Source organism: Clupea harengus, chromosome 8 (assembly GCF_900700415.2).
Source record: "Clupea harengus chromosome 8, Ch_v2.0.2, whole genome shotgun sequence".
Taxonomy (NCBI): domain Eukaryota; kingdom Metazoa; phylum Chordata; class Actinopteri; order Clupeiformes; family Clupeidae; genus Clupea; species Clupea harengus.
In genome coordinates this window covers 1370203-1395779 of record NC_045159.1, presented here as the reverse complement: position 1 = coordinate 1395779, position 25577 = coordinate 1370203, and the positions used below count along the sequence as shown (strand labels likewise).

The 25577-nt window shown below is 42.2% G+C and overlaps 3 protein-coding genes across 7 annotated transcripts in view; 2 read left to right on the top strand and 1 right to left on the bottom strand.

Annotated features, from left to right (window-relative positions):
- Positions 1-1437, top strand: part of tenm1 (teneurin transmembrane protein 1) — an 85586-nt gene extending 84149 nt beyond the window's left edge. Inside the window, exon 32 of the mRNA XM_042708379.1 lies at positions 61-1437. Within this exon, the coding sequence (XP_042564313.1) occupies positions 61-843 (783 nt within the window). The 3' untranslated portion in view covers positions 844-1437. The remainder of the gene's footprint in view (positions 1-60) is intronic.
- An 8661-nt stretch (positions 1438-10098) lies between these two features.
- On the bottom strand, positions 10099-14155 carry agtr2 (angiotensin II receptor, type 2). Of its 2 annotated transcripts, none has more exons than XM_031571430.1 (2): positions 14033-14155; positions 10099-12322 (listed from the first exon to the last, which is right to left on the bottom strand). In XM_031571430.1, exon 2 carries the CDS (start codon positions 12274-12276, stop codon positions 11197-11199), a length of 1080 nt encoding a protein of 359 aa, XP_031427290.1. In that variant the 5' UTR covers positions 12277-12322; positions 14033-14155; the 3' UTR covers positions 10099-11196. The 2 variants fall into 2 exon arrangements, with proteins under 2 accessions (XP_031427290.1, XP_012675031.1); XM_012819577.2 differs by lacking the exon at positions 14033-14155 and adding an exon at positions 13943-14007.
- A 217-nt stretch (positions 14156-14372) lies between these two features.
- Positions 14373-25201, top strand: si:dkey-237j10.2 (uncharacterized protein LOC568721 homolog). Of its 4 annotated transcripts, none has more exons than XM_031571425.2 (3): positions 14373-14659; positions 21291-21471; positions 23727-25201. In XM_031571425.2, exons 1-3 carry the CDS (start codon positions 14441-14443, stop codon positions 24422-24424), a joined length of 1098 nt encoding a protein of 365 aa, XP_031427285.1. In that variant the 5' UTR covers positions 14373-14440; the 3' UTR covers positions 24425-25201. The 4 variants fall into 4 exon arrangements, with proteins under 4 accessions (XP_031427285.1, XP_031427286.1, XP_042564339.1 ...); XM_031571426.1 differs by lacking the exon at positions 14373-14659 and adding an exon at positions 20419-20830; XM_042708405.1 differs by lacking the exon at positions 14373-14659 and adding an exon at positions 20837-21068.
- Positions 25202-25577: the final 376 nt, after the last annotated feature.

Below are 25577 nucleotides of genomic sequence, written 5' to 3'. Positions count from 1 at the left end.
ACACACACACACACACACACACACACACACACACACACACATACACTCCTCTCTCCTCAGGTGGTTTTGGGTATCCAGTGTGAGCTGCAGAAGCACCTACGGAACTTCATCTCTCTGGACCGCCTTCCCATGAGTCCGGCCAATGGCAGGCTGAAAGGCCGGCAGGGCCGCCGCACCCGCTTCTCCGCCCTCTCCTCCATCTTTGGCAAGGGTGTGAAGTTCGCCATCCGGGACGGAATGGTCTCCACGGAGATCATCGGCGTGGCCAGCGAGGACAGCCGGCGCGTGGCGGCTGTGCTGAACGGCGCCGTGTACCTGAGCGACGTGCATTTCACCGTGGACGGCCGCGACACGCACTACTTCACCAAAGCCGGCCCCTTGGAGGCGGACCTGGGCGTGGTCGGGGGAGCCGGCGGGCCGGGTCTGGCGCTGGGTCAGGGCGGCGCGCGGGTGCTGGAGAACGGCGTCAACGTGTCCGTGTCCCAGATGAGCGCTGTGCTGGCGGGCCGGACGCGGCGCTTCGCGGACATCCAGCTGCAGCAGGCCGTGCTCAGCTTCAACGTGCGCTACGGGGCCACGCCGGACGAGGAGCGCGCACGCATTCTGGAGATCGTCCGGCAGCGGGCGGTGCAGGGGGCGTGGCTGAAGGAGCAGAGGCGTGTCCAGGAAGGGGACGGCGGCTCCAGGGCGTGGACGGACGGCGAGCGGCGGGAGCTGCTGTCGGAGGGCAGGGTGAGCGGCTACGAGGGGCTCTACGCCCTGCCCGTCGAGCAGCACCCTGAGCTGGCGGACAGTCCACACAACATCCACTTCCTGCGGCTCACCGAAACGGGCCGCAGGTAACAGCGGCACCAAAGACGCAAGCACTTACAGTACATACGCAGACACACGAAACTACATTTTGACACATGACAATGTTTCTCTAATGCTTTTCTAAAACAAAGACTGAAACATAACTGCCTTTAAATGTGACACATGATGGTATTTTTTTTTTTCCGCAACTGTACCATTCTTATTTTTTATTGTTTTTGGTTTGCCCCAAAAATGAATGGTTACTTTAAGGTGTGTATTGTTTTGTAAGTGGCTTTTCTTCTTTGAGAACAACCCTATTCTTCTCTGAAGACTGTGATTCCCTTTTGAAATGTATTCTTTTTAAGTGGCTTTTCTTCTTCTCTGAAGACTGTGATTCCCTTGCTGAAATGTATTTGTTTTTACACCAGTATGGAAGATTCTGATTTTCACCTGAATGGCTTTGATAGGTTTTGCTGTGGTGTATAGCCTGGGCCACATATTACTCTCATATCCCATCAGATTGGACTGATTCCTCTGTGCAATCAGTGGTACCAAATTAGAAATAGTGTGTATGGGAATGTGTGTGTGTGTGTATGTATATATGTGTGTGTGTGTGTTTGTGTGTGTGTGTGTGTGTGTGTGTGTGTGTGTGTGTGTGTGTGTGTGTGTGTGTGTGTGTGTGTGTGTGTGTGTATTTACATGTGTGTATGTGTGGGGGTTGTATTTTAGGGACACAGGGAATTGTAAATAGCAAGTGCTTTAGCAAGAACAAGTGCTGTCACCGATACTGTACTGTATATGTTGATCTTGTGAATAGAGCTAATCTGTTGGATTGAAAATGAAAATGCTGAAATATGTACAGTCTACTTTTTATATGAGCTTATATCATCTTAAAGATACAAAGCATAATTAGGGTTGAACCTGTGCCTTTCAGCTCTTTAAAAGCATTCAAGGGTGTGAAAATATCACTGGAGCCAACATTTCGTATTTCACTTCAGTTTGGGAAGATCAATCCTGGACACCAGTTGACAGTGCAAACACAAATGGTAGGTGGTATAAACTACTCCTGAGTGAACTAAATGGAATAGTTATTTCATTGTTATAAAACAGGATTTTTTTACTGACATAATAGATATAATATTGTAACAATGACAGCTGGAGGTTAAAAAGAAAATACTCAAAAATAGTAACAGTCATAATTGAACATTACCAGTTACCAGTTCTGGAGGCTCAAATGAGTACTTTTTAACTATTCAGAAACAGGTGAAGTAAAACAAAAAGAAAATCATGGTGGAACGATATGAAGATTTTGTGAAAAGGGTTATAATAGTGTCATGGTAACTGCGGTGTCAAAATATCTCTCACCTGTATCTTGCAACAGCATGCTCCTCCTATCTGTCTAACATTACAACAGAGAAACATGAAGAAAAAAAACACAATATATCATTTAACAGGTTTGGCTACTCCATTTAATTGAACAAGAAAAGGTTAACTGCATGTAGCCTCAATATTGTTTTTTCCTTTTTCGGCGTTTTCCTGGCCGAGTAGTAACTCCCGCCCCTCTGCACTATTCCCCTGTCCCAATCCTTGCAATCAGAAACTGTCTCTTTGGCCCGGAGAAGGCCTCTGTTTAACTTGGAGTCGTCATGGAAACTGCACAGGTATCTCATAGATGAGGAATGAGAGTACAGGAGGTGGAAACTAGTTTTAATCACATGAGTCAAATCAAATATTCTCACGGACCTCATGGATGGGCCGTATGTCTGAGGCTGGGTGTCTTATTCAGACGAGGCCGAGAAGAAATCTATATTTGTACTGAAAAGGGATCTTGGTGGTGTCCACAACCAATCAAAAACAGTTTATATGTATATCTACAGTTTTTATGTAACGTTTCAGTTGCAGTTAGGCATTGTAAATCTATCTGCACCTGCTGGAAGTACAGTTTAACATATCATAGTGTATCTAAAATATCTCAGTCTTTGTATGAGTAGCCAAATAACGTTTCATGTGCAGTTGCAAGGATACTTGAAGGGTTCTACATTTAGCTTTAGAGAAATATGTGAGATGGCAAGTTCGAAACCAGTCTTGTGACCGAGTTTATTTACCATGAATAAAGTTTTGGACAAACAAAAATTAGATGTGCTCCATGGGCTGAAGTCTAATTACCTCTTCAGATGTAAACATGATACATATGCAGCACCATACCAACACACACCTACACCAACAGACACACACACACACACACACACACACACACACACACACACACACACACACACACACACACACACACACACACACCCATTCATCACTTTCATCTTATCATTTGTATTATTTTGTACAGCTTGTGATGTTTGGTGTAAGTTTGGTGTTGATATATTTTGCCAGAGAAAAGCTCATCGATATATCAGTATGTATCTATGCTGCCACCAGCCCATTTTGTAGCCAGAAACATTAGAAGACCCATTACCTGCTGCATTAAGAACTAGAAAGACGCCATTGCATTAAAGTGATATGAACATTGTACTTCGTTTGAGTAAAAAAAAAAAAAGAGTATTGAACATCTCAGCAATCTCTAGATCACTGTCTCCATTCAATATTTGCAATTCAAACTGTGCTTGCAGTAATTTGGCTCTACTGTTATGTGACTGCCAAGGGTTATAGTGGGATTAATTCATTCATTTGATTATCATTGGTTAGCAGGCCGAGCACACGTTGCTTCTTCTAAAGTATGCTTGTGCTCCTAAACATCATGCTCCTAGAATAAGGCATTGGAATACTTGAAAGAGATGAGCGTTCGGCTAGGCAGTACATTGATTTTGGCTGTTTACATTATGAATGTAACGTCTGTGTTATATATCAAATTTATTTTGCAGCGTTGCGTCTATCATGATACTTTCCATGTATTGTGCTAAGTTTAGATTGGGGAGTGTGGTTGAACATGTTGTTATTTTCTCAAGAAGACTAGGGGGTGTTGACCTATGATGTAATCATATGAATCTGCTTAGGCCTTGCAGGGTCTCAGTTCTGTGTACCTGTTTGTGCTTCAAAGCAGCTGTACATAAAGTAATGCATTTACTGTAGGCAACAGGCTGTGGAAAGTTCATATAAGGCAAGGTACTTTGAATATTTGACTTTTAATAAATAAATGTTCTAATTTAACTCCTGACATTTTGTCCTCTCCATAGTGTTTGCAGTCATTCCTGTTTATTCCACAGCACGACAATAGCATCCTGTATGACATAAACGTACGGCAGAGAACATGGAGAAATGGTTATTACTTGACATTTTCCACAACAACAGCCAAAGTGATGATAGTATTATCCTAGAGCTGAAAAAGTCAGTACTAAAATGCCATCATTTTTATTCAACCATCAGACATGATGCTTTACCTATCAGGGCACAAAGATTAGTTACACATAATGATGAGTTATACGTAAAGAGCTACCATTTATTAATGAAGCACTCCAATTATATTAAGTGCATTAAATGTGGTGGGAGGAAATGGTTCTGATATGATTTCCTTTACACTGGAATATCTACTGGTTGTTCCACAGCATACACAGTCTACTGGTTCCATAGCATATACAGTCCATGTCATACACAAAACTGCATCTGGCTCTGTGGCATGCTAGTTTATTTAAAAACAAGCATTAATAAATAAACTCAAACATTCGGTGTTCTGTCAGTATTTAGGACACGTCTCTCTTTTCAATCACATTTCATAGATATGCAGAGTGTCAAAGTAATAAAACTTCGCTTTGGATAGCAAAGTTTCTATTAATCTAAAAGAAATGTGGTGTTTTTTTTCTTTCTAATTCATAATTAATTCATGATTCATTTGGAGAGAGATGCCCACCAGATGGTGTTGTACCATTAATAATCTGACACTGAGAAAACAGCACTGGACCTGACCAGCAGCAAAGGATCTGCAGGTCTAGAATGGGTGGCAAGACCAATTCGATTTTAATAATAATGGTGATATTCATGTCACTGTTTAGTCTTGTGTCATCTGTAAATCTTCTGGACAATATGATCTATTCAAACATGGCTCCCAATGTGTCTACATCTCCTCCTGTATTAACAGAAGAAGCTGCAGGTGAGTTAAAACACCAAATAAAACATACCACATTATTAAATAAATGAAACCAATGAGCAACATTTTGTTTTATTCCAACACTTCCTGGAATATCAGATGAGCACAACTGTTGAGATACTGTATTTCCGGCTGTTACTTTGAAATGTCTGCTAGCCACTGTAGTCATAGTGCCAGAGTTACCTTACCCCAAGCAAAAGGGTGAAACCCCTTCCTGTTTTTGTATAAGTACATCCTATGATTAATGGAAGGACAGCTCCATAACACTAGCAATCAGGATTTCTAAAGCTGCCAGCTTTAATGCCAGCACACCAGGGACGTGCGGTCCTATGAGGCAGGCTGTCACCTTGAAAAGTAAAAAAAAAAAACATGATAAAATAAAATAAATATTGATATTTCTCTACTAATCTGTGGTATAGGTGTAATTTCTGCATGATTCCAATCATTTCGAGCATTTTTATAATCAAAATCGCTGAATTCGCGCATGTCCTATTCAAATAGACGGGAGAAAACAAGGGACGTGCGGTCAGGTTAGGCACCATGTATTGTCTATGGGAGCTAGTGAGGCAGTGCCTCACCTAGGATTGCGCAATCGCTCCCAACTGGGTTTTGCGCATGCGTGCGCATGCGTAGAACCTTTCAGCTGAGCTCAAAACGCATTGAAAAATCATGTAGGTGAGGCACACATACCTCTGCCTCAATGAAGGGGGCGTGCGAGAGCGCACCTGTCGGGGTTATGCTGGGAAACGTTGCTCTTCTTCTACACTTCTACTTGATGGCGAAAATGGAAGATTTTATTGCTAAGCTGAAGCAGTTCTCAAAACTGGACTTTCAGTCCAAACGTGAAATGATTAATAATGGGAGACCAATGCCGGAGTTAAAAGGTATGCTTCAAGCAACGGGACAGAAGATAACTCGATCGACTTCTCACATTCAAAGCCAAATTGCTTTGAACATGTTTGGAACCTCAAGAATAAATTTGGTTTTGAACTTACATCGGCAGCTCTGTTGATTTCCCATTATTTCTCTTGGGATTGTTTTATGTCTATGTGAAGCCATTTAACATCACTCAAGTGGTTGTGATCACTTGGAACCCAAGACTGCTTTTTATTGGTGAGCTGATTTTGAGAAATTAAACTTAAATTGTAGGTAAGTTGTGTTTCCTGGTTGCAATGGTTATCCTGTTGCTACGTTAGCTAATTAGCTAGCTAAGGACACTTAATAACCTTACGAGTTAATCGGAAGAGTTCAATTTGCATGAAATGATAGCTGCTTATCTAGCTGATGTTATAGTCTCCTCGATTTAACTCTTAAAATTATAATGGGAAAAGGTAGAAACCCTCAAGGTGCTTGTGCAACTTCGTAAGAAAGAGTTCATATTCAGGAGTTCATATTCATGAGTGCATACTATTTACACATGAGTTCATCACACGCTAGCAGCTGCCTACTGTATGCACCTTACCTATGTGTGTGTAAAGAATGCTGATATGAAAAACAACCAGTAGTCAATGTGAAAGCTGCCAATTGAATGGTGATCTTAGATACTCTATCGTAAAGGCGCCTATTAACGCCCCAGCTATTAAAAACATTTATAGATCGAAAAATCTTTAATCAATCAATCTTACATATTTCAGTAGCGGTGGGTGTCTAGATTAGGACTGGTAACTTGTTTGGATTTCAACTGAAACGTGTTTTCAGTTTTTTTTCCCTTGTGTAGACCGACAGGCAAAATTAGCTGATACAGGAGGTTGAACCCATTAACAGCCTTTCTGTATATATGTCTATGGAAAGCTCTATGACCCTCACAAATTCTCGTTGCGAAATCGAATTCGTTCAGTTCGTTCCATGAGGGTTTGTACACACAGAAATAAATCGCTGTCTAGTACACTAAATAACGCTGTACTGCAATTTTTGCACACATACAAGTTAAATACCCCCTTTGGGTAGGAGCGTATGGTGTTTAAAATCCGTTATCCTGGTTGATTTAGAAATCAATATTAAGTAACATGTACCTGCGTGAGGCTGTTAATAGGTTTCGGGCGTTAATAGGCGCCGTTACTAAATTTGGTTTATGTATTTGTAAATTTGACTCTGAAAAAGTCAGGGCCTCACCAGCCACGAACCTCACCGCACGTCACTGCAGCACACAGATGCATTTTGACTGATAGGACACAACATATCACACTGACCAAGGAGCAGAGGACCAGGCAGGCTTAACATATGGCTCACAAGCCACTGAGCAGAGCTCAGGTATATCAGTCGCTCTGAGAATGAAAGAGAATGAAAAGTTCTACAGTGAGGAGTCATGAAAGGTTCTGGCTGCCCCCTAGTGGTCACGATGCTGCCTCACAGGTCGCAGCTGTGCTGAGAATTCTCACTGGCACAGAATACAGCATAGCATATCAATCCTCACCAGTCATAATTTGATAATCTCACTAAATCTGTCTGCCTCAGTCTTAACCAAATGTAATTTTAGTGTTTGAAGACACAAGTATAGTGAGGCACATAGAGAACAAAAATACTCAGGTCAAACAGGTTAATTTACTGTGTTAGGAAAGTGCAACACAAGACAAAAAAGACAGCAAATAAGTTACTGAATAGTCTAGCAGAAAGTAGCCCCCTAGCTGGCGACTCCAGAAACTCCGTAGTGTTACTTTAATGTGTTATCTCACTGTTTTGGTATAGTAAGCAATTTTGGTGTGGTGAGCCACTGTTAGCCTATACAATTAACCCTACTACATGAATTAGGGTGACCAGACGTCCTCTTTTACCCGGACATGTCCTCTTTTCGAGACCTAAAAAATGCGTCCGGCAGGGATTCCAAAAACGTCCGGGATTTTACCTCGTAAGATATTTGTGTTTCTCTGGGTCTTTCACAAACTAGTTATTACGCCCTTACAAGTTTTGGAAAGGTATGTCCCTTACGTTCCACCTTCTTGCGCGAGCTCTGACTGTAGAGAGAACTGTCATTGGTCGACCGCCTTCCCAGTGTTGCCAGATAGGAAAATTATCCTCCAAATGCGATCATTTTGTGCCTTTGATACTGTGATGAATGTAGTGTCAATTACGTGATGGCTGGCATTTGGTTGGTGACGTGATTGAGGATGTGAGACACCTGGACAGAAATTTTAAGAATGGCATGGTGCGTAACCAGTGCCGTATATATCCCTAGATAGAGCTGGAGCTGGAGCCCCCCCAAAAGTTTCCTTAGCCCCCCCAAAAAATATATATATATTTTATTTTTATTTTGAGATCGTCAAATTAACACCTAACAACCTATTTAGTGAACTTATTTTGTTAAAATTTTAGAGTTAGAAATAAAATAGACTCGAGTAGCACAGGAATCCCGCCTGTTTGAGACTGTGGTGGCAAGTGCACGGCTCTGTTTGGTCGTGAGTGAGTGAGTGAGCGAGCGAGCAGACAGACAGACGGTGATAACGTCTAGTAAACAGACTTGGAGCGACCGTCCGACCCAAGCTGGTGAAAGCTGCCATAATCAGCTGCTGGATGTAAAGGTATAGCACATGAAGTTTTAAATAGTAAAAGAAACGAAATGGTTAAATCACGAGTTAATTATAGATGTCGTGGCTCTCTTTTATCATGCCGGTTCATTGATCCTGTGGGTATGCTACCCCTACTCAGTAGTTCCGCCAGCTATAACTAGCTGGTGAACTCTAGCCTACAACGTTAACCTACTCACTTGAGCTGCAAATCCCTACCATGCCACAGTATAATTAGCACCTATCTCAGCAGATGTCTTCAATATGTTTATTGGTGTGCCATATTTTAAATCTAAATTAGTTAATTTCTCTTCCTAAAGCCCAGTAGAGGACAATATTTAAAAGGATATTTTCAAAAATGTGACATCTGCATGTAAAAAAGATGTCAAAACTTCGTCGCGGGGAGGGGGCGGGGTCATCTGCATGTCCAAAAACTCCATCGAGGGGGAGGGGGCGGGGTCCCGCGACAAGTGTCCTCTTTTTCACAAACTCAAATCTGGTCACCCTACATGAATTAAATCTCACCAGGGTGCATGTGTAGAAAAATAGTTCACCAATACATACACTAATTTTAATTCTCACAATGTTACATACATACACACATACGTTTGCTTTCCATCCGACTCATTCGCATATTTTAAGCGCATTTATGAAAAATCGGCCAAAAGAAAATGTCCATCCGCTGTGTTAAACTAATTTAAACTGACTCTTTCCTAATTAAGGGGGGAGTTGTGAACAGCTGTGGGTTGAGGTAGAACATTTGAGGTAGTCTGGGCACCTTTAACGGAAACATGTTATGAAATCTCAACAAATGCGATATGGCGCAAATAAACCTGTTTCCATCAACCTCAGTCGCATTCTACCCCACGCGAATTGGGAGTTAATCCACCCACCACCGCGAATTAATTTCTTGGAGTCATAAGATTTAATGCGAATTTCAAGCGTTTCCAGTCAGGATATCCCATTCAAATGGTCAATATTCGTATTAAAAAGTTGGATTGGAACCCACCTATATATGCGTGTACAGGGACAGAAACATTCAGTTCGATCCTCCACCTGTTTTTAAATGAGACATTTCCTCCACCTAACCTCTTACCTTTCCCATTTATGTCTGTCTGCACTAGAAATAACAGAAAATGGACCAAAGCATGTAGTGAAGAGTTCAGTTATGATACAACTAGTAGGTCAGACACAACAACAGGCACTTCAAAGGCCGGTATTTATAAATATGCTAAGTTCTGCGATTCGTGGCTACTTCAAAGACTTATACGGATGTTTATAAATATTCCCTTTTTCCATTTTCTCTGTGCTCCCATGTAAATGTAAGTAAAATGTCTTTGTGTGAGTATTTTTGTAGAAAGAAAGGTAGAATAGACAGCTCTGTAGAGTGAGGACCCCTCTGAGATTTAATGTGATGTCTTAACAGTCGCTGGTTTGTGTGCGTGTGTGCTCAGTGAAATGAGAGAGATGGAACCTGTGTGTGTGTTTTTCTATGCAGTAAGTACAAAAACTAAGAAACATCCAACCTGTTCTGTTAGATGGCTGTCAAAAGTATTACAAATGGTCGGTACTTTAAACCAATGGCAATACATTATGTGGTATGTTTCCTTATCATTTAGTTGTTGAACTTCTATGGGTTTGATCTATTGAAGCACTAATTAAAATGGAGACATCAACCTGAAGAGGAGAGAAGATGGAGATAAGACAGTGGGAAGTCATACCGTTTATTCATGGCATGTTTTGACAAGTGCAGACAAGTTATGAAAGCATTTTTATAGGTTCTGTGGAAGTACACAACACATATTCAGTTTGACTAATATGACACAGTTCAACATGTTTTATAGTTTTATATAATATTACATACATTAAAATATTTGATACATTAACATGTGTTGTACATTACTCATGTTGGAATGCCAGCATCAGTACTAAGGGTTATGTTAAAGGATTTTATTTTTTTTTCGTTTCCCACATCCATAGCACACCTTCAGTTTAGACAGGCATGAACTTTGGTATGTCTTTTTTTCACACACACAAAAAAAAATTCAAATCCCACATCTAATTGAAGTCTATTGGGTATTAATGTAAGCAAGTATTCCAAATAAGACACTTTATAGCCCTGTTTTCAAACTACAGCCTGATCTCTTTTGGGAGAGTACCTATTAATATTAAATAATCTATAAGCTTTAAAGTACCATTTTTTCATGAGTTTTTAAGCATGAACACTCTCATTACAGTAAAATGTATTTCTAGTTACTTTCACCTTCCCTGAGGTTTTCTGGTTTTGAATTAAAAAAGTTTAATGGTTATATATAATATATTTATTCCATGTGGAAAAGTAGTCTAATCTCTGCGAGATCCATGACTCTTAAGAATTCCAGAGTGTTCCACACTGTTTCTCCCTTCCCTGGTTTATGATGCATAGTGACACTTTTTAGTAGCATCCATTTACCAGTTAGCCTCCATTGTGTTTTTGAGTCAATTTCTTTTTTGTTAATTTACTAACTAAGTACTGTAATCTTTAGTGGTGATCAGTTGTATGGTACATATAGAGATTTGATTTAATACACAGTGGTGTATTAAGTTTAAATACCTAATCTCTGTCCATGTTATTTCTGCTATGGAGCAGAGCTAACCCAAATTTGCTCCAAGAGCTTAAAGATGCCCGCCACTCTGGATTTTGAGACTGTTGAAAGCTCAGAATATCAACAGGCTATTTTATATCCTTGTCCAGGGGAGGGTTAGAAAAACTTCAGGGCACCCTAAGGGTGTGAAAGACAGGTGTAGTGTGCCCGCGTCGCTCTGAACTCATCGGGACTGTGACGCCGAGCGCAGAGTGGGTGTATCCGGAGTCCCAGGATCTCTCAGGTCACTCAGCTTCCTGGAGAAAGAGCTGAGGCGTGTGCTGATGGAGTCCCTCTTCTGAGATAGGCGAGGCGCCTTCTCCCTGTACAGGCGCCACAGCTGCTCACGGAAGTGGTTTCCCACAAAACAGTACAGGAAGGGGTTGATGGCGCTGTTGGAGAAGCCCAGGCAGAGGGAGAAGGACATGAGCAACTCTACGGCCTTCTCCAGCCAGCACGGCATGTGGATGCCCAGCGACATCAGAGCGCTCAGAAACGTGAGGACGTGGAATGGGAACCAGCACAAGAAGAAGGCCAGCACCACGGCGACCACCATGCGCAACACCCGGTCCAGGTGTTCTGGGCCCTGCTCGATGGTGGGCGTGAGAAGCAGGTGGTGTCCGATGCGATAATAGCAGGTAACAATGACGGTGAAGGGGAGCAGGAAGCCCAGCGTGTTTTTGGCCAGAGCCTGGGCGGGATACCAGTGTGCGGAGGGGTACACGAAAACGCAGCCCGTCACGTTCAGTGAGGCCAGCGGGTGCAGTTGGCGGAAGTACACGTTGGGCACCGTGCTTATCGCGGCTATCACCCAGATGACTGCGCTCACCACTCTGGCCCGGCACACACTCCGGTTGCACTGGGATCTGAACGGGTGGACGATGGCCCGGTAGCGGTCCACGCTCATGCAGGTGATGAAGAAAATGCTGGCGTAGACGTTGAGAGACATCAGAGCCCCGCAAGCTTTGCACATGACCCAGCCAAATACCCAGGTATAGTCTAACGAGTAGTACACAGCCCAAAACGGCAGACTGGACAGGAACAGCAGGTCCGACATGGCCAGGTTTACCAGGTATGTGTTGGCAACCGTTTGCCGGCAGGAACGCTGACAGAGCACACACACCACCAGCACATTGCCGAGGAACCCGAGCACAAAGATGACGCTATACATGGCGGGGATAAGACCTTTCTGGTGCAAAGACGGGGAGAAAGAGTCACAGGATGCCTCGGGCGCAGAGATGTTCTGACCATTTTCGGTATCCATTGGGATGTCTGCACTTGGTTGACCTCGTTCCAGGCTCTTGAAGGAACTGTTGGAAAGGGGGAAAGAAGTGTGAGATCAGAAGACAGTTATTCTGATGAACTACCCTTCAGAGTCCTTTCGGGAAACTGTGTTCTGTTCTCATTGTGCTGGGATGCGTGACATCAGAAAGTTGTGAAATGGAATTACGCAAAATGTAAAAGAAAAAGTCCCAATAGAGACCCTTAAATCATACATATAATCTCATAGGTTGCCAATACAGAGGCTTTCTGACAACTAGATCTCCAGTGAGTTGAGACACATGTGAAAGTGGTCCAGTTGTCCATGGAAAGGAAGAATATTTTCCTGCATGTTTACGCAAATACCCTGACTATTGCAGCTGTTCCCTGCCCTTACATAATTACGACGTGAACTAAAGCAGAGCATGGCAGTACAAGAACCACTGGTGTTCCATCAAGACCGAAAGTGCTGACGTGTGTGAAGACACATTGACTCCACATGTTTGTGCTTACTAGGTTTGTGTACATGTGGGTATGTGTACTGTACATGTGTGAGAATGCTAGTGTGTGTATGTGTGAGAAAGATGTAGAGGAAGTACAATGCTTACATATGTACATGGAGTGTCACTTTGGAAGGCAATAGTTTGATGTGCTATTAATGACTGTTTAAGTGAGTACTCTTTCTCTGTGGTTCCTCAGTTCCCCCTTAGGACTTTTGGAGCCTGAGAAAGCCCCCCTTCCCCACTCTCCCTCCCCACCCTTCCCTCCCCTCCATTCACTGCTAAAGGGGGCCCCATGAGTCTGCACACCCCCCCAGCGCCGTTATGTAACTCAGGCCTGAAGGCTGTGGTGATCCCTTCATATCCTCCCTATGAGAGGAATCTTTACAATACCACACAGGACAGATACAACCTACTGCAGTGTGCTGTTAAACCAGAAGCAATGCAGGCCAGAAGTCACACAAAATCCAAAAATATATATACCGACAATATTTCAAGGTATAATTTGTTGTCATGAGTTGAGTTTCTTTATACAGCTAGACAAAACTTGGAGGACTATATGATATAGAATGTAATTATTTCCAAGGAGTGTTCAGAATAGCCATTTAAAATATGGACGGAATGGATAGTATCTGGCGGGTTCACAACACATGAAAACTCTATACAATCTTTAAAGACTTGCTACCATTATGCATCATCTTGATTCTTTTCAACACATTCATGGTCATTGTGTGATAACTTCAGGTGTGTCATTTCTGTCCAAATCGACCATCAGCTTCATATGCAGTGGGTTTTGCGAATTTCCAATTTTCTCTGCGCTCTCACTTTTACAGGTAGAAACAGACAGTTCTTTGCTCTTGTGATTCTGCTATTAGGTGCAAATAGGTGCAAACAAAAACAAAAATACACACAATATCACTATGCCCCATGAACCTGTATTTAGTATTTTTCCCTGTTAAATCAACACGCTCGCTGGAGAAAAGAGGTCTGCTATGCATTTTCTCGCAGTGGAATGTACCCAGATTAGATTACTAGTTAAAACACACAGGCTAAACCTTAGACACTTAGTAACGGGTACGGCATGCAAAGCCATGTTTATCTTACAGTTATTTGTCAAATAATATTCTACAGTTCAGTTCTACAGTATGGCAAGTTTTACTTGAACCTTACTCAGTGAGAGACGTTCCAGTGGTTGTCTGTGCCCCCAAATCCAAACTCGCTTGACTGTTTTCTGCAGACAGGAAAGGAGAAAAATCTGACCTTTAATCCAAATAGCAATCCAGAGATGTGAGAGCAAGGTCCAGAAGCTTCGTTGATGAGTATGCCTCATGCGTTTCTATGCGTGTGTACTGCATATAGTCGATCAGATGGGCAGATCTACAAACTCTCCCAAAGTTTTTATGTTTCCTCCGCTCTTAAGGGACTCCTCGATGAGGAGAGGGGGAGGTGGGGTGCAGGGGAAGGGAGAAAGTGATTTGACTGTATGCCAGAAGTCCAGAGTTAGCCATCCATTCGCCAGGAAAACCAGTCCCCAAGCCCATGTCAAAAATATTGACGTTCACACTACGTCACAAAGAGGGCTGAAATCAAATCAAGATGTTGATGGTGTGGATTTTCTGTCTTTGATTGAATCCAGAGGTTCTCTCCCTGCTGAAAGACAAGACTATAATGATTGATACATTCGTATCTGATGAGAGAAACGATTATGGTGTTTCGTTCGATCTTGATCATTTCTACTTGGCCCTGGCAAAAGTCCTTCCTCATGGGGATTTGTTAAGGATCATAATGATCATGATAACTCTGGCAGTTTCTCTGTCGCACTGGGAAACATCAAAACATTCTCAAGTTACAGAGGCAATGCAGAAAATAAGCCGGCTCAAGTTTGAGGTCAGATGATCTATCTTGTCTAATTTCTCATTTCGTTAGCAACATCATCTTTAGTGACATAATTTATGACAATTAAGGGTGGAATGGCCAGAAGCCTCCTTTCTGAGTGGCAGCGGCTAGGCAGGACCCCTTGCTCTCACCTCGTGAAGATGTGGCTCCAGTGTGTGGAGGGGAACTTGTTCCCATAAACATGCCAATTATCTGATTAACCACGAACTTGAGCTGTTCCGTTTGGGGCAGATGTTTGTCTCCACAGTTTCCTGGAAAAACAAGAAGCACCGTATCTTCTGTCTGTGGTCTCCTAAATATGGATCTATGGGTATTTTGTTTTTGTAGCTGTTTCCCTAAGACTAACTCTTCCACTGTCTATCTTTTTGCATTACTTTCAATGTGAGCAATGTGCAATACATTCTGTTAGTTTTATATTACTTTTCCAGGATTTAAAACTTGCTCATAAAACTTCATCTTATGATTATGAGGGACTTTTTGAGAGTTCATAAAAACGTATGCCTGCCTTGGGAATCTCCTGTTTCTGTTGTGTTGTGCAACACAATAAGTGAAGAGAAATTCTGAAGATTAGCCAGATCAGAACAATAAAACATATCCTTGTACTCTGCACAAAAAGGTTATATCCAAAACATTTTAGCATCATGGAGCATAAAGGAAAAAAGAAAGAATAGTCAAAATGTACATAAAACTAAAATGTCCATGTTTGAAATTAGTCATGGATGACTTTCCTGCTAATTGGTACCGTGGGCTAACTGATGAAAGTGAGTGTTCTTCTAGATGTCATGGCCACATCATACGGTCTGTGTCACTGTGTCTAATACCATGTGTGTGTCAACATGCATTAGCACTGACGTCATAAAAATGGACCAAAGATCACCTATCAGAGAGGTGTATGTAGGATTGTCTCACTATTTGATAAATGCCAGAGGATAAGCTAGGTAAACAGAGCAGTGGCTGCAGCTTATGACCTCATTGTTTTGATTTAAGGCAAAGGAAGATAAAATGATCTTAATCCTTGTGGAATTTGTGCTGGAGGAAGTTTGAGAGGAAGTGCAGTCAGAATCACAAAATAATGTTAGAGGTTATGGACCGCTTTTTGCACAAGAGGAAAATGTAAGCAATTGTTAATGGCAGATTTGGCCTTTTTGGTTTCTCAAATCAATTTTTACCCATCTTTTAGGCCGAATCTCGTAGGAAGTAGAGGTAAACAGAGATATCATCATCTGTATTTGTGTATACATCTGTTTAACCAACAAAATGATCTGTCTCTGTATCTGTATTCAGAGAGATGAACAGAGGTGGACATGGTTTATGCCAGAAGTCACATTAAGTCGGGCAAATGCTGTATTTGTAACACTCCTTGGTAATGCCATTGTTGTGCCTTCAAGTATCAAATTGATTTCAAATTGGCATACAATTAATTCTGAAATATATTGTATTTCACATCTCTCTTTCTTTCTCTCTCTCTCTCTCTCTCTCTCTCTCTTTTATTTTAATTTTTAACTAACAAAACATATCATTTTTACAAAATGTAATGAACTGCCTGAACCCCTGTCTGAACCCACTGTCCAAAGAGTTTACCAGTTGTGATAGCCAGGAACAGTCAGCTCTCAGCCCGCTACCTGCTGTGCAACTGCAGGGCGACGACAAAATATAGCGATCACTTTTCAATATGTAGTAAATTGAAACGACTTGTCAGTGAAATCAAAGTCCTCTGTTGCAAACAGAATGGGCATGTTTATGTTGTGGCCAGCCACAATGATATGAATCGATTTGAAGAAACATAATGGCTGAAGCACAGACATGTCGATCATGGAGCTGACTTTTTTTTTTCGAATAAAACCAAGCAACTTAGGGTAGAAGAAATATCTGTTTCCATCACATTATTTGCGCTTTCCCAAATAACGGATTTGGATTCAGGTACAGTAGGAAGACACAGTATTGCACTGCTGAACCATGCCATTACTAACATATGAGTGATTTGTTTGAAGACAAGCAGATGTATTACTGTAAAAGAGCTCATATCACGCAAATTACTTGAGTATATACAACACAACTTCTCTAATTTGTTCTATGAATATCTGTTATGTTACATGTGCTTATCGTGAGTTAACAGGCATGAAATCTCTGTACGATGTACTGTACTTGTGCTTTGCCACAGATCTGGTACTGAGCTCCTAGGCAGCTGTTTCCCTTCCACAGGGGGAGGCACAGGGCCTTGGCAGCTGAATTTAACGGAGGGCTCTGGGGTCGGCCATGCCGTAGGGCCCTCATGGGACTCTCCAGCGTACTCAGTCCATCCTACGAGCCTGAGAGAGCCAGTGGAATGGGCCGTGTCGCTTTCTCACGTCTCCGCATCAGTTGTCCTTCCTTATGAAACCTCCTAAATTCAGACCGCGGGTCACAGTTCCTCACGGTTTCCTGTGAGGAGACCTATGAACTACATGAGGGTCTCAACCCCCCCACCCCCCTACCCCCCTCGGCAAATGAGAAGCAGCTCCTAAAATACCCAGCCTGTGTAGTGTCCCTACTGAGAAAGACAGAACGCTCAGTTTAATGGAGAGTGGTGAGACCTCCACTGCACCCCACGATCCTCATGATTGACTCATAAAACATTCCCAAGGCAGCTATTCCATGAGACACATGCCAAATCCTGTGCCAGTCCTGTTTGTGTAAAACAAACCCCTTTTCTGAGGAGAACAGTTTCTACCCACTGTCAATCACAGCCTGACTGACTGAAACTGAATAAAATTGGTTGTTTTGACACAAACAACAAATTCGATGTTCGACAAATTCGAGGTGTCATACTGTACAGTGGATGGATATTTCGTATAAGTAAAATAGCAGGATAAGTTCAGAAGTAGAATAAGTAGCCTATGTGTTTCTTGACAAAAACAAAACACAAAATAGAAACTCTTCAGCAACATTTCGGTTCACATCACAGCATCAAGTCTGAAGCTCACTGACACTACTTCACAAGAAAGCAAAACATCCCTGGTCTCCACAGCCTAGAGACCCAGGCCTACTTTATCCATGCCCATACACTTTTGTCTGTTTAAGGAAAGACATTTCCAGCAGGTTGTTGACTGTTAAGAATAAATCCCTCAGCTCAGTTCAGTGTGAGATCCATGACAAAACAGAGGAATGTGTGTGTGTGTGTGTGTGTGTGTGTGTGTGTGTGTGTGGGCTGTTAAAGTGTTTTACTGTTATGCCCTGACCATAACACGAACCAAATCTGTCAGAATCTGAACACTAACATTTTGTCAAAACATGGATATCGAGTTGACAGATAGAGAGAGCGAGGGAGCGAAAACAAGAGCAAGAGAAAACTAAGGATGAAGGAGCAAGAAAACCAGAACAACTGGGTGACTGTCAACTAAGGGGGATTCTGAACAGCGCTCAAAGATAGAAAGACGAGTATCCATGGAAACCCCTTCTTGTTTGTGCGTCGCTTCGTTCCCCGGGATTCCAAATCTGAGGGAGATTTATGTGTCTATGGGAAAAGTCTCCATCGATCCATCTGCGTCACCCTGCGCCCTCTCGCTCGCCGGGCTCAGCTCTCCGCAGTAGACCTCCGCCTGCCTGTGTAACTGTAGTCTGTTCACTATACCCCCCTCATTGGAACACAGATGAAAATGAGATTGGAGGCCGTTTGAATATGAGTTTTTCATCAAACATTTCATCAAACATTAGCCTCTAAGGGTTAGGGTTATTTTCTTGTCAAGATATATTAACACCAATATGTTTTTAGATCATTTTGTTTTGTAAATAAGCTTGAGCTGGGCGGTTTCACACAGTTTCAGTGGTTGTGCTTGAGAGTCAAATTCTTCACTCTTGAGCCAAACACTGCCAAACTCATTTGGGCACAGATCTAGAGCTGATATGAACTGTTTTTCACATGTAAAAAAACCCCCACCAAAACCAGCCAAAATGAATAGCGCACATCCAAGTGTAAGGGTGAGAAAGAGTGATGTCACACGACAGGAGGCACGAGGGAGTGGATAATGTGGAATGTTCTGGAATGCCACACAGCAGAGTAAAGCGTCATGCTCTGCACGATATCTGGAGTCCACTAGTGCATCACATCTGCAAACAGTAAACATATTTCAGGAATAGAAATACCACAATTAATCCGTAGTTTCAGACAGCAACACTCTGGACTAGACAGGCTGGACATTCTCACTTGACACATTAAACTGGCTTAATAATCCCACAATGACCATGAATGTGATAAGAAGATGGTAGAAGTTATTTAAAGAGTCTAGAGTTTTGTTTAGAGTTGCATGTGTTATGGACCACCATCACCTACTATTTTCCATCCATATTTCAATTTCTCAGCTGACACATTAAGCAGCACACACCTCTCATTTCATCCATAGGACTATACAGAGAAGTAGTTGTAGTTAGTGGCTTTAGAAATCTATATTAGGCATTTGACTGAGTGTTGTTTCTGTATGAATGTGCAAAGTGCATGATGCATGCAATGAATAACAGGGCCAAACCCAGCATTTTCTCACTGTTTCTATCCCAGGGCAGCGAAGGACCAACGCCCACTCCACAGGGACCCATTCTCTGCATCATTTTGATGTAAAAATAAACACAGTCACATAGAGATGCACGGAAATGCCAAAATTCACACATACTTCTTCTAAACAAGTAGTAATTACTTTTTAAATGATCTAGCCTGTTGTAATAGTCATTTCCAAAGTCTTAGAAAAAAAAACATCTTCCTGACATTGTCCCTTAACTGTTCCTTAGTATCTCATCAAATAATAGAGTATTGATTCATTTAATAACAAATGAAGTAGAGCCTACAAAGACCTTATCGTAAATTCGTATCGTAAAAAGATGTTATGCTAGATCATTTTTGACAGTACTTATTCTTATCTAAACCTATGAGCATTTTGTAGGTGCTCAGTCCACAGAAAGCCCACAAACATCAGAATGATAACTGACTTAGTCACCAGTCCTGCTATATTTACTTTGCATTATGTAACATTAACATAAATTAAAACAAAGCATCAATTTGTACATGTTATTGATTGGTATTCCATTCATTTGCATGGATTGATTATATATTTCAATGCATCTGCAAATCTTTACCATAGACAACAGTGTACATATTTACTTTCCCATGCTAATGTAAACGCGTGAGTGAAGGACTATGGATTGATTTCATTTTTTAAATTCCATTACCCCCAAAGTCCTGATGGTCAGACATGTACTGTGTTATGTGCGGCCACATAATGGAAGGTATTTCACTAAAAAGCTGATTTTGTCCATAAAAGGAGACAGTTGCATGTTAGGCTGCTTCACTGTTGGTAGTCAAAAAGATTTGTGCAGCTTTTGATTGCTGCCTCAAGATTTTCTTTAGATGAACATTCCTCCCATTAGCTGCTAGGCATCCCTGTAAAACAAAATAATCCTCCGTCTTCATTATGACGGTAATGATTCATTGAAATGATGAATAACAGGGCACTTTCTGACAGTGTGGTCGTGTCCGGCTTCTGTTTCTTCTTGCATCTGAAAACAACAACTCACTCAAATAAAAGAGACAACAAGAGATTTGTATAGCTTTTCACAACAACTTGTTCAGATCCTCTTTTTGGGTGACACTCCTTTGACACCTCCAACATGTGTATGTGTGTGTGTGTGTATGTGCGTGTGTGTGTGTGCGCGTGCTTGCATGTGTGTACCTGTGTGTGTGCCTACATATGTGTGAGTGTGTTTGTGCTTGCATATGTATGTGTGTGTGTATGTGTGCAGGCTTGGGTCTGTGTGTGCATGTGTGTGTCTGCATGTGTAGGTGAATGATAGCAAGAGTTTGTGACGGACACTTTGAGGGAAAAAGGAAGAAAGGGCAGTGGTTTAATGCAAATTTTTGAACTTCCTCTTTTTTAAGAAGACTTTTGGGGGTCAGAAATCAAAATACAGCTCTGAATTTCCCTACAGACTTCCCACTGTAGAGCTATGGCTATACAGACTCTGTATACCCCTACAGATATGAATGTATCCGAGCATACTTACTTTTAAGCGAAGCTAGAGGTGAAACAGATCAACATCGACCAATAACAGGAAGCAGAAGGCTATTTTAGTCTTTATTCTGACGTCGCATGATTGCTACACTCCTTCACATTTCCTGTTCATTCGTTCAATTTCATGGTAAGTACGTTTGTGTTCGTTTGTTCTCATGTATGTACAGTACACATGTATGTTGGATGTGTTGGAGATGACTATGTCTGTCCTCTTATTATCAACAGTCAGATTAATGAACTATCCATGATGGGACCTTCTAATAGTTCTTGTTTCAATGCAATGGTGTACAGTGAACCGTAGGGAAACGGTTGCACTTTTAGTTCCTTGAAAGACTCAAACTGTATGGACATTTCCTCTGTTAAGGGTGAGATAAACATTAATACACGAATGATACAAGGACATAATGAGCTATACTGTGTCACAACTGAAATGTGTGCTTTGAGACAGTCAGTGTTGTGTGAACCGTATGTGACGTGTTTGTGTTATCTTGGCAAGGTGGGAACTTGATCTCTCCTCTTTGTACATGATGTAAGTATGCAAGTATATTTATGTTCTGCTGTACTCTGTGTTTCTGTACTCCTTGTAGTGTTTATGTTGGTGTCAGAACATGCTGAGTGAAGGCTTCCTGACCACACTGAGATACAGGAGGGATGGTGTGGACTCCCCCGCAACCACACAGCTTAAAAACGGTCCAACAGCTCCCCCTGCTGAGACCTGCGTAGATGGCAGCTTTCTCTGGTCACCTCGAATTCCAAGGTCTATCAAAGGTAGGAAATTAATTGAGTTAATCATTCTGAAACCGTGAGTTAAGTTAAAGAATCTGTGTCACTGAAGTGCATACACATGTAATCATATCAATATGGCCTCTCTGTGTGTTGCTAAACATCTGTGTGTTGTCATCTTTGTAGAAGCTTGATGATAATGATGAGTTGTCTCCTTTATAGCTTGTTGCTGAGTAGCTGCTTTGTGGTGTTCGAGTGGCATGGTCTCTTCACTATTAGATATCCATTGAATACATTTAAGACATATGATATGCCCAAGTGGCATGGTATAATAGTACATTGAGGGGTTGTTGTCCATATTCTATTTTCTAACAGTGTTCACAAAGACGTGGCCTCTTTCTAGTCTACCTCCTGCTTGTTCAGTCACTACTTATGGCATGCTTTACTATCATCTGCTCAGCAATTGTGATCAGTGCCACCTTGGCCACCTTGAATGTGAAATACAAGGTATAGTTTTAACACTACAGTGCCCTCCACAGTTATTGGCACCCCTAGTGAATATGAGCAAAACAGGCTATGAAAAATATGTCTTTGCTGTTTATCCTCTTGGTCTTTCACTCAAAATATTCACAAAAATCTTACCTTTTCATTGAAGAAAAATGATTGAAAGACATAAAATAAATATTTTCCCCCAAAACATGTGTGCCACAATTATTGGCACCCTTAGAAAAATCTTACAATAAAAATCTAACTGAAGTATATTTCCAGTCATGTTTTACATTTTTAAGTTCACCTGTTTGATTAGGAACTCTTAAGAGGTCAACCATGACTTCCTGTTCCACTGGCGTAAAAATATGAGGTGACACAGGCCAAATTCCATTAGTCATTCATCACCATTGGAAAGACCCAAGAACACAGTGACAATGTTCGACGAAAAGTTGTTGAGCTGCACAAATCAAGAAATGGACACAAGAAAATCTCTAAACAGTTGAAAATACCCATTTCCACTATCATGGAAATAATTAAGAAGCTTAAAACGACAGGAGATAAGAATCAGCCTTGAAGAGGACGTGTGTGTACATTTACCCCACGAACCGTGAGGAGGATGGTTCGACTGGCAAAATAATCTCCAAGGATCACAGCTGGAGAATTGCAGAGATTAGTTGAGTCTTGGGGTCAGAAAGTCTCCCAAACTACCATCAGACGCCACCTACATCACCACAAGTTGTTTTTGAGGGTTGCCAGAAAAAAGCCTCTGCTGTCAATCAACAACAAACTAAAGCAGAGTTTGCCAAATGTAAGTCAGACTTTCAATGGGACCGAGTTATATGGTCAGATGAGACCAAAATAAAGCTTTTGGCAACAAACATCAAAGGTGGGTTTAGTGTAGACAGAAAGATAGCCATACAGAAAAGCACCTCATACCCATTGTGAAGTATGGTGGTGGATCTTTGATGTTGTGGGGCTGTTTTTCTTCCAAAGGCCCTGGACATCTTGTTAGGATACATGGTATCATGGACCATCAAATACCAGCAGATATTAAATGAAAACCTAACAGCCCCCTCCAGTAAGCTTAAAATGGGCCGTTGTTGGACCTTCCAGCAGGACAATGATCCGAAGCAAACCTCAAAATCAACACAAAAATGGTTCACCGACCGCAGAATAAAGGTTTTGCCATGGCCATCACAGTCCCCCGACCTAAACCCCATAGAAAATCTGTGGGATGAGCTGAAGCCGAGTCTACAAGCGTTGACCTCAGAATCTGAAGGATCTGGAGAGATACGGTATCGAATGGTCTCAGATCCCGTGCCATGTGTTCACCAACCCAATCACGCATTATAGGAGAAGACTCAGAGCTGTTATCTTGGCAAAGGGAGGCTGCAAAAAACATTAAATTAAGGGGTGCCAATAATTGTGGCACACATGTTTTGGAGAATAATATTTATTTAATGTAAAAAAAAAAGATTTTTATGAATATTTTGAGTGGAAGACCCAGAGGATAAACAGCAAAGACATATTTTTCATAGACTGTTTTGCTCATATTCACTAGGGGTGCCTGTAAGGGCACTGTATGTCAGATCACTCTTTTACAAGGTGCTACATTCATTTCATCGATCTCTGAAACTGCTGTTGATCTGACCAGAGTATCATTTCAGCTCTGATATAAATATATGAAGTGTACTGAAGGGTCTCGCTCTCTCTCTCAGATGTCACACAAAGAAAGTGGAAGTTGTCTAATTTGTGGCAGCTGTCTACTCTGATTGTGATCACTTTATGATCATTTTGTCTTTGTTTTTCAGCTGGGCAACAGAAAGCTCCAGAGCAGCCCAAGACCTGCCTGCTGACTGTCCCAGGCTCAGCCATCACCATCCCCAGGAACAGCTCAGATGAGTACTGGGGTCTGGAGCTGTACCGCTCCTGGTGTTGCCCCAGCTTGTGTAAGAACTACCCTGACCTTCAAATAGGTGGAGACCAGCTGGGAGACCGCAGCTCACAGAGCCCCCAGTGGCTGGCCCCGTCAGAGGACAGCCCTCTGCTATGCTCCCAGGACCTGGGAGAAATGGAGGCACTGCCAGGCCCTGAGCCACCCGGGGATCGTGGGCCGTGGCTCGGGGGCCAAGCCCAGCATGACAACGGTTATATGGTGATGGAGACCAGCATGCAAGGGACGGAGTCCATCAGGGGCCAGGAGAGACTGTCCAACTCCATGCTGAACGGGTACCTGGAGACCAAGCTGCTAGAAGTGTACCGCCAGCACATGCAGGACAGCCTAGTACACGACAGGTCCTCTGTGAGTCTGGGGCTGGTGCCCACGCGGGTGCCCGGGAGCCTGGCGCCGCCCAGTGGACAGTGGATGACTCAGGAGGAGAGGCTCGCCTCCGGCTCCATTCACTACCTTAGCACCTGCAGCCTGCCATCCCACTCACACTTTAGCTCTCCCAACCTGCGGATTTCTGCCCCTCATTCAAACGATCAAAAAGAAACAAATGGACAATGAGAACTCGCACTCTAATCCTCAAGCCCTGACCCAGCTTGACTCCCTAACCTGCTTAACACAAACATGAGACCGTAATGAGCCGTAACAGTGCCCTGTGTTTTCAGAACAGAACACCTTAACCAGAGAAGATCAACTATTTCAGTTTTTGAGACTTCAGGCACTTTTTGTTTCGTTGTTACTGTAAAACGTTTTTGATCTAGTACTGTTTTGTTCTTACACGAAAGAGATTAAGAGTGCAGTAATTCTTGATGTGACATGAAAAAAGTTGCCAGTATTTACATGGACTGGCCATAAGAAACGTATAAATATGGTATGGTAAAAATGCATTTGTGATGCCATCAAACAAGTAAACTACTAGTCCATCTCCCAACGTTTGGTACAAACCTAGATCTTAAACACCAAACCTAACCTACACATTTCACATTGTGGTCACACTTTATTTAGATGGTGCCCTATAGACTATCTGCAAATGCTCAGATTAAAATCAAACTATCTGTTGAAACTCTGTTAACTACAATTTATGGTTAAAGTTAGGGTTAGGGGTTGGGTTTGGTTAAGGTGATGTTCAGTGAACAATTAGAAAGACTGAATTTGAATTTCAACAAACCATCTGTAAAGTCCTGTAGGTGGGCTGTCCAAAAAAGTATTACCATCATTTCATATCCAACCCGATACCCAAAAAAGTTGAACTGTTTAGATTACACATAAATCATTATTTCTAAGCTTTAAAAGTGTATAATACTGTATTTCATAAATAAACGTATGGGTGTGAGTGTCTTTACGGGTGTGTAAGTGCTTGTTTGGGCTCAGTGCCCATGGACAATTCCCTGGCAGTTAGTCCACACCTCCTGCATAGACACTGTGCCAGGCGCACAGCGCTACCTGCTGTTAGGGCACAGGACCGACAGGATTAGTGTGAGCATGCATGTGGAGTTTGTGTGTGTGTGTGTGTGTGTCTGTTTGTGTGTGTGTGTGTGTGTGTGTGTGTGTGTGTGTGTGTGTGTGTGCGTGTGTGCGTGTGTGTGTGTGTGAAAGACAGTGAGAGAGAAAGCAAATGAAAATGAATGAGATGAGTGTCTGTATTGGTACACGTGTGAGTCCTGTGTGTGATGGCATTAGAGCTACTGTAACAGCATGTGAGAAATGCACTTGT

Bases quoted from the DNA above. Each gene is read 5' to 3' on its own strand.
- agtr2 (XM_031571430.1), bottom strand. From the start codon at position 12,276: ATGGATACCGAAAATGGTCAGAACATCTCTGCGCCCGAGGCATCCTGT.
- si:dkey-237j10.2 (XM_031571425.2), top strand. From the start codon at position 14,441: ATGATTGATACATTCGTATCTGATGAGAGAAACGATTATGGTGTTTCG. The intron at 14,660-21,290 runs GTCAGATGATCT...TACTCCTTGTAG, and splicing joins TAAGCCGGCTCAAGTTTGAG to TGTTTATGTTGGTGTCAGAA. The intron at 21,472-23,726 runs GTAGGAAATTAA...TTTGTTTTTCAG, and splicing joins AATTCCAAGGTCTATCAAAG to CTGGGCAACAGAAAGCTCCA.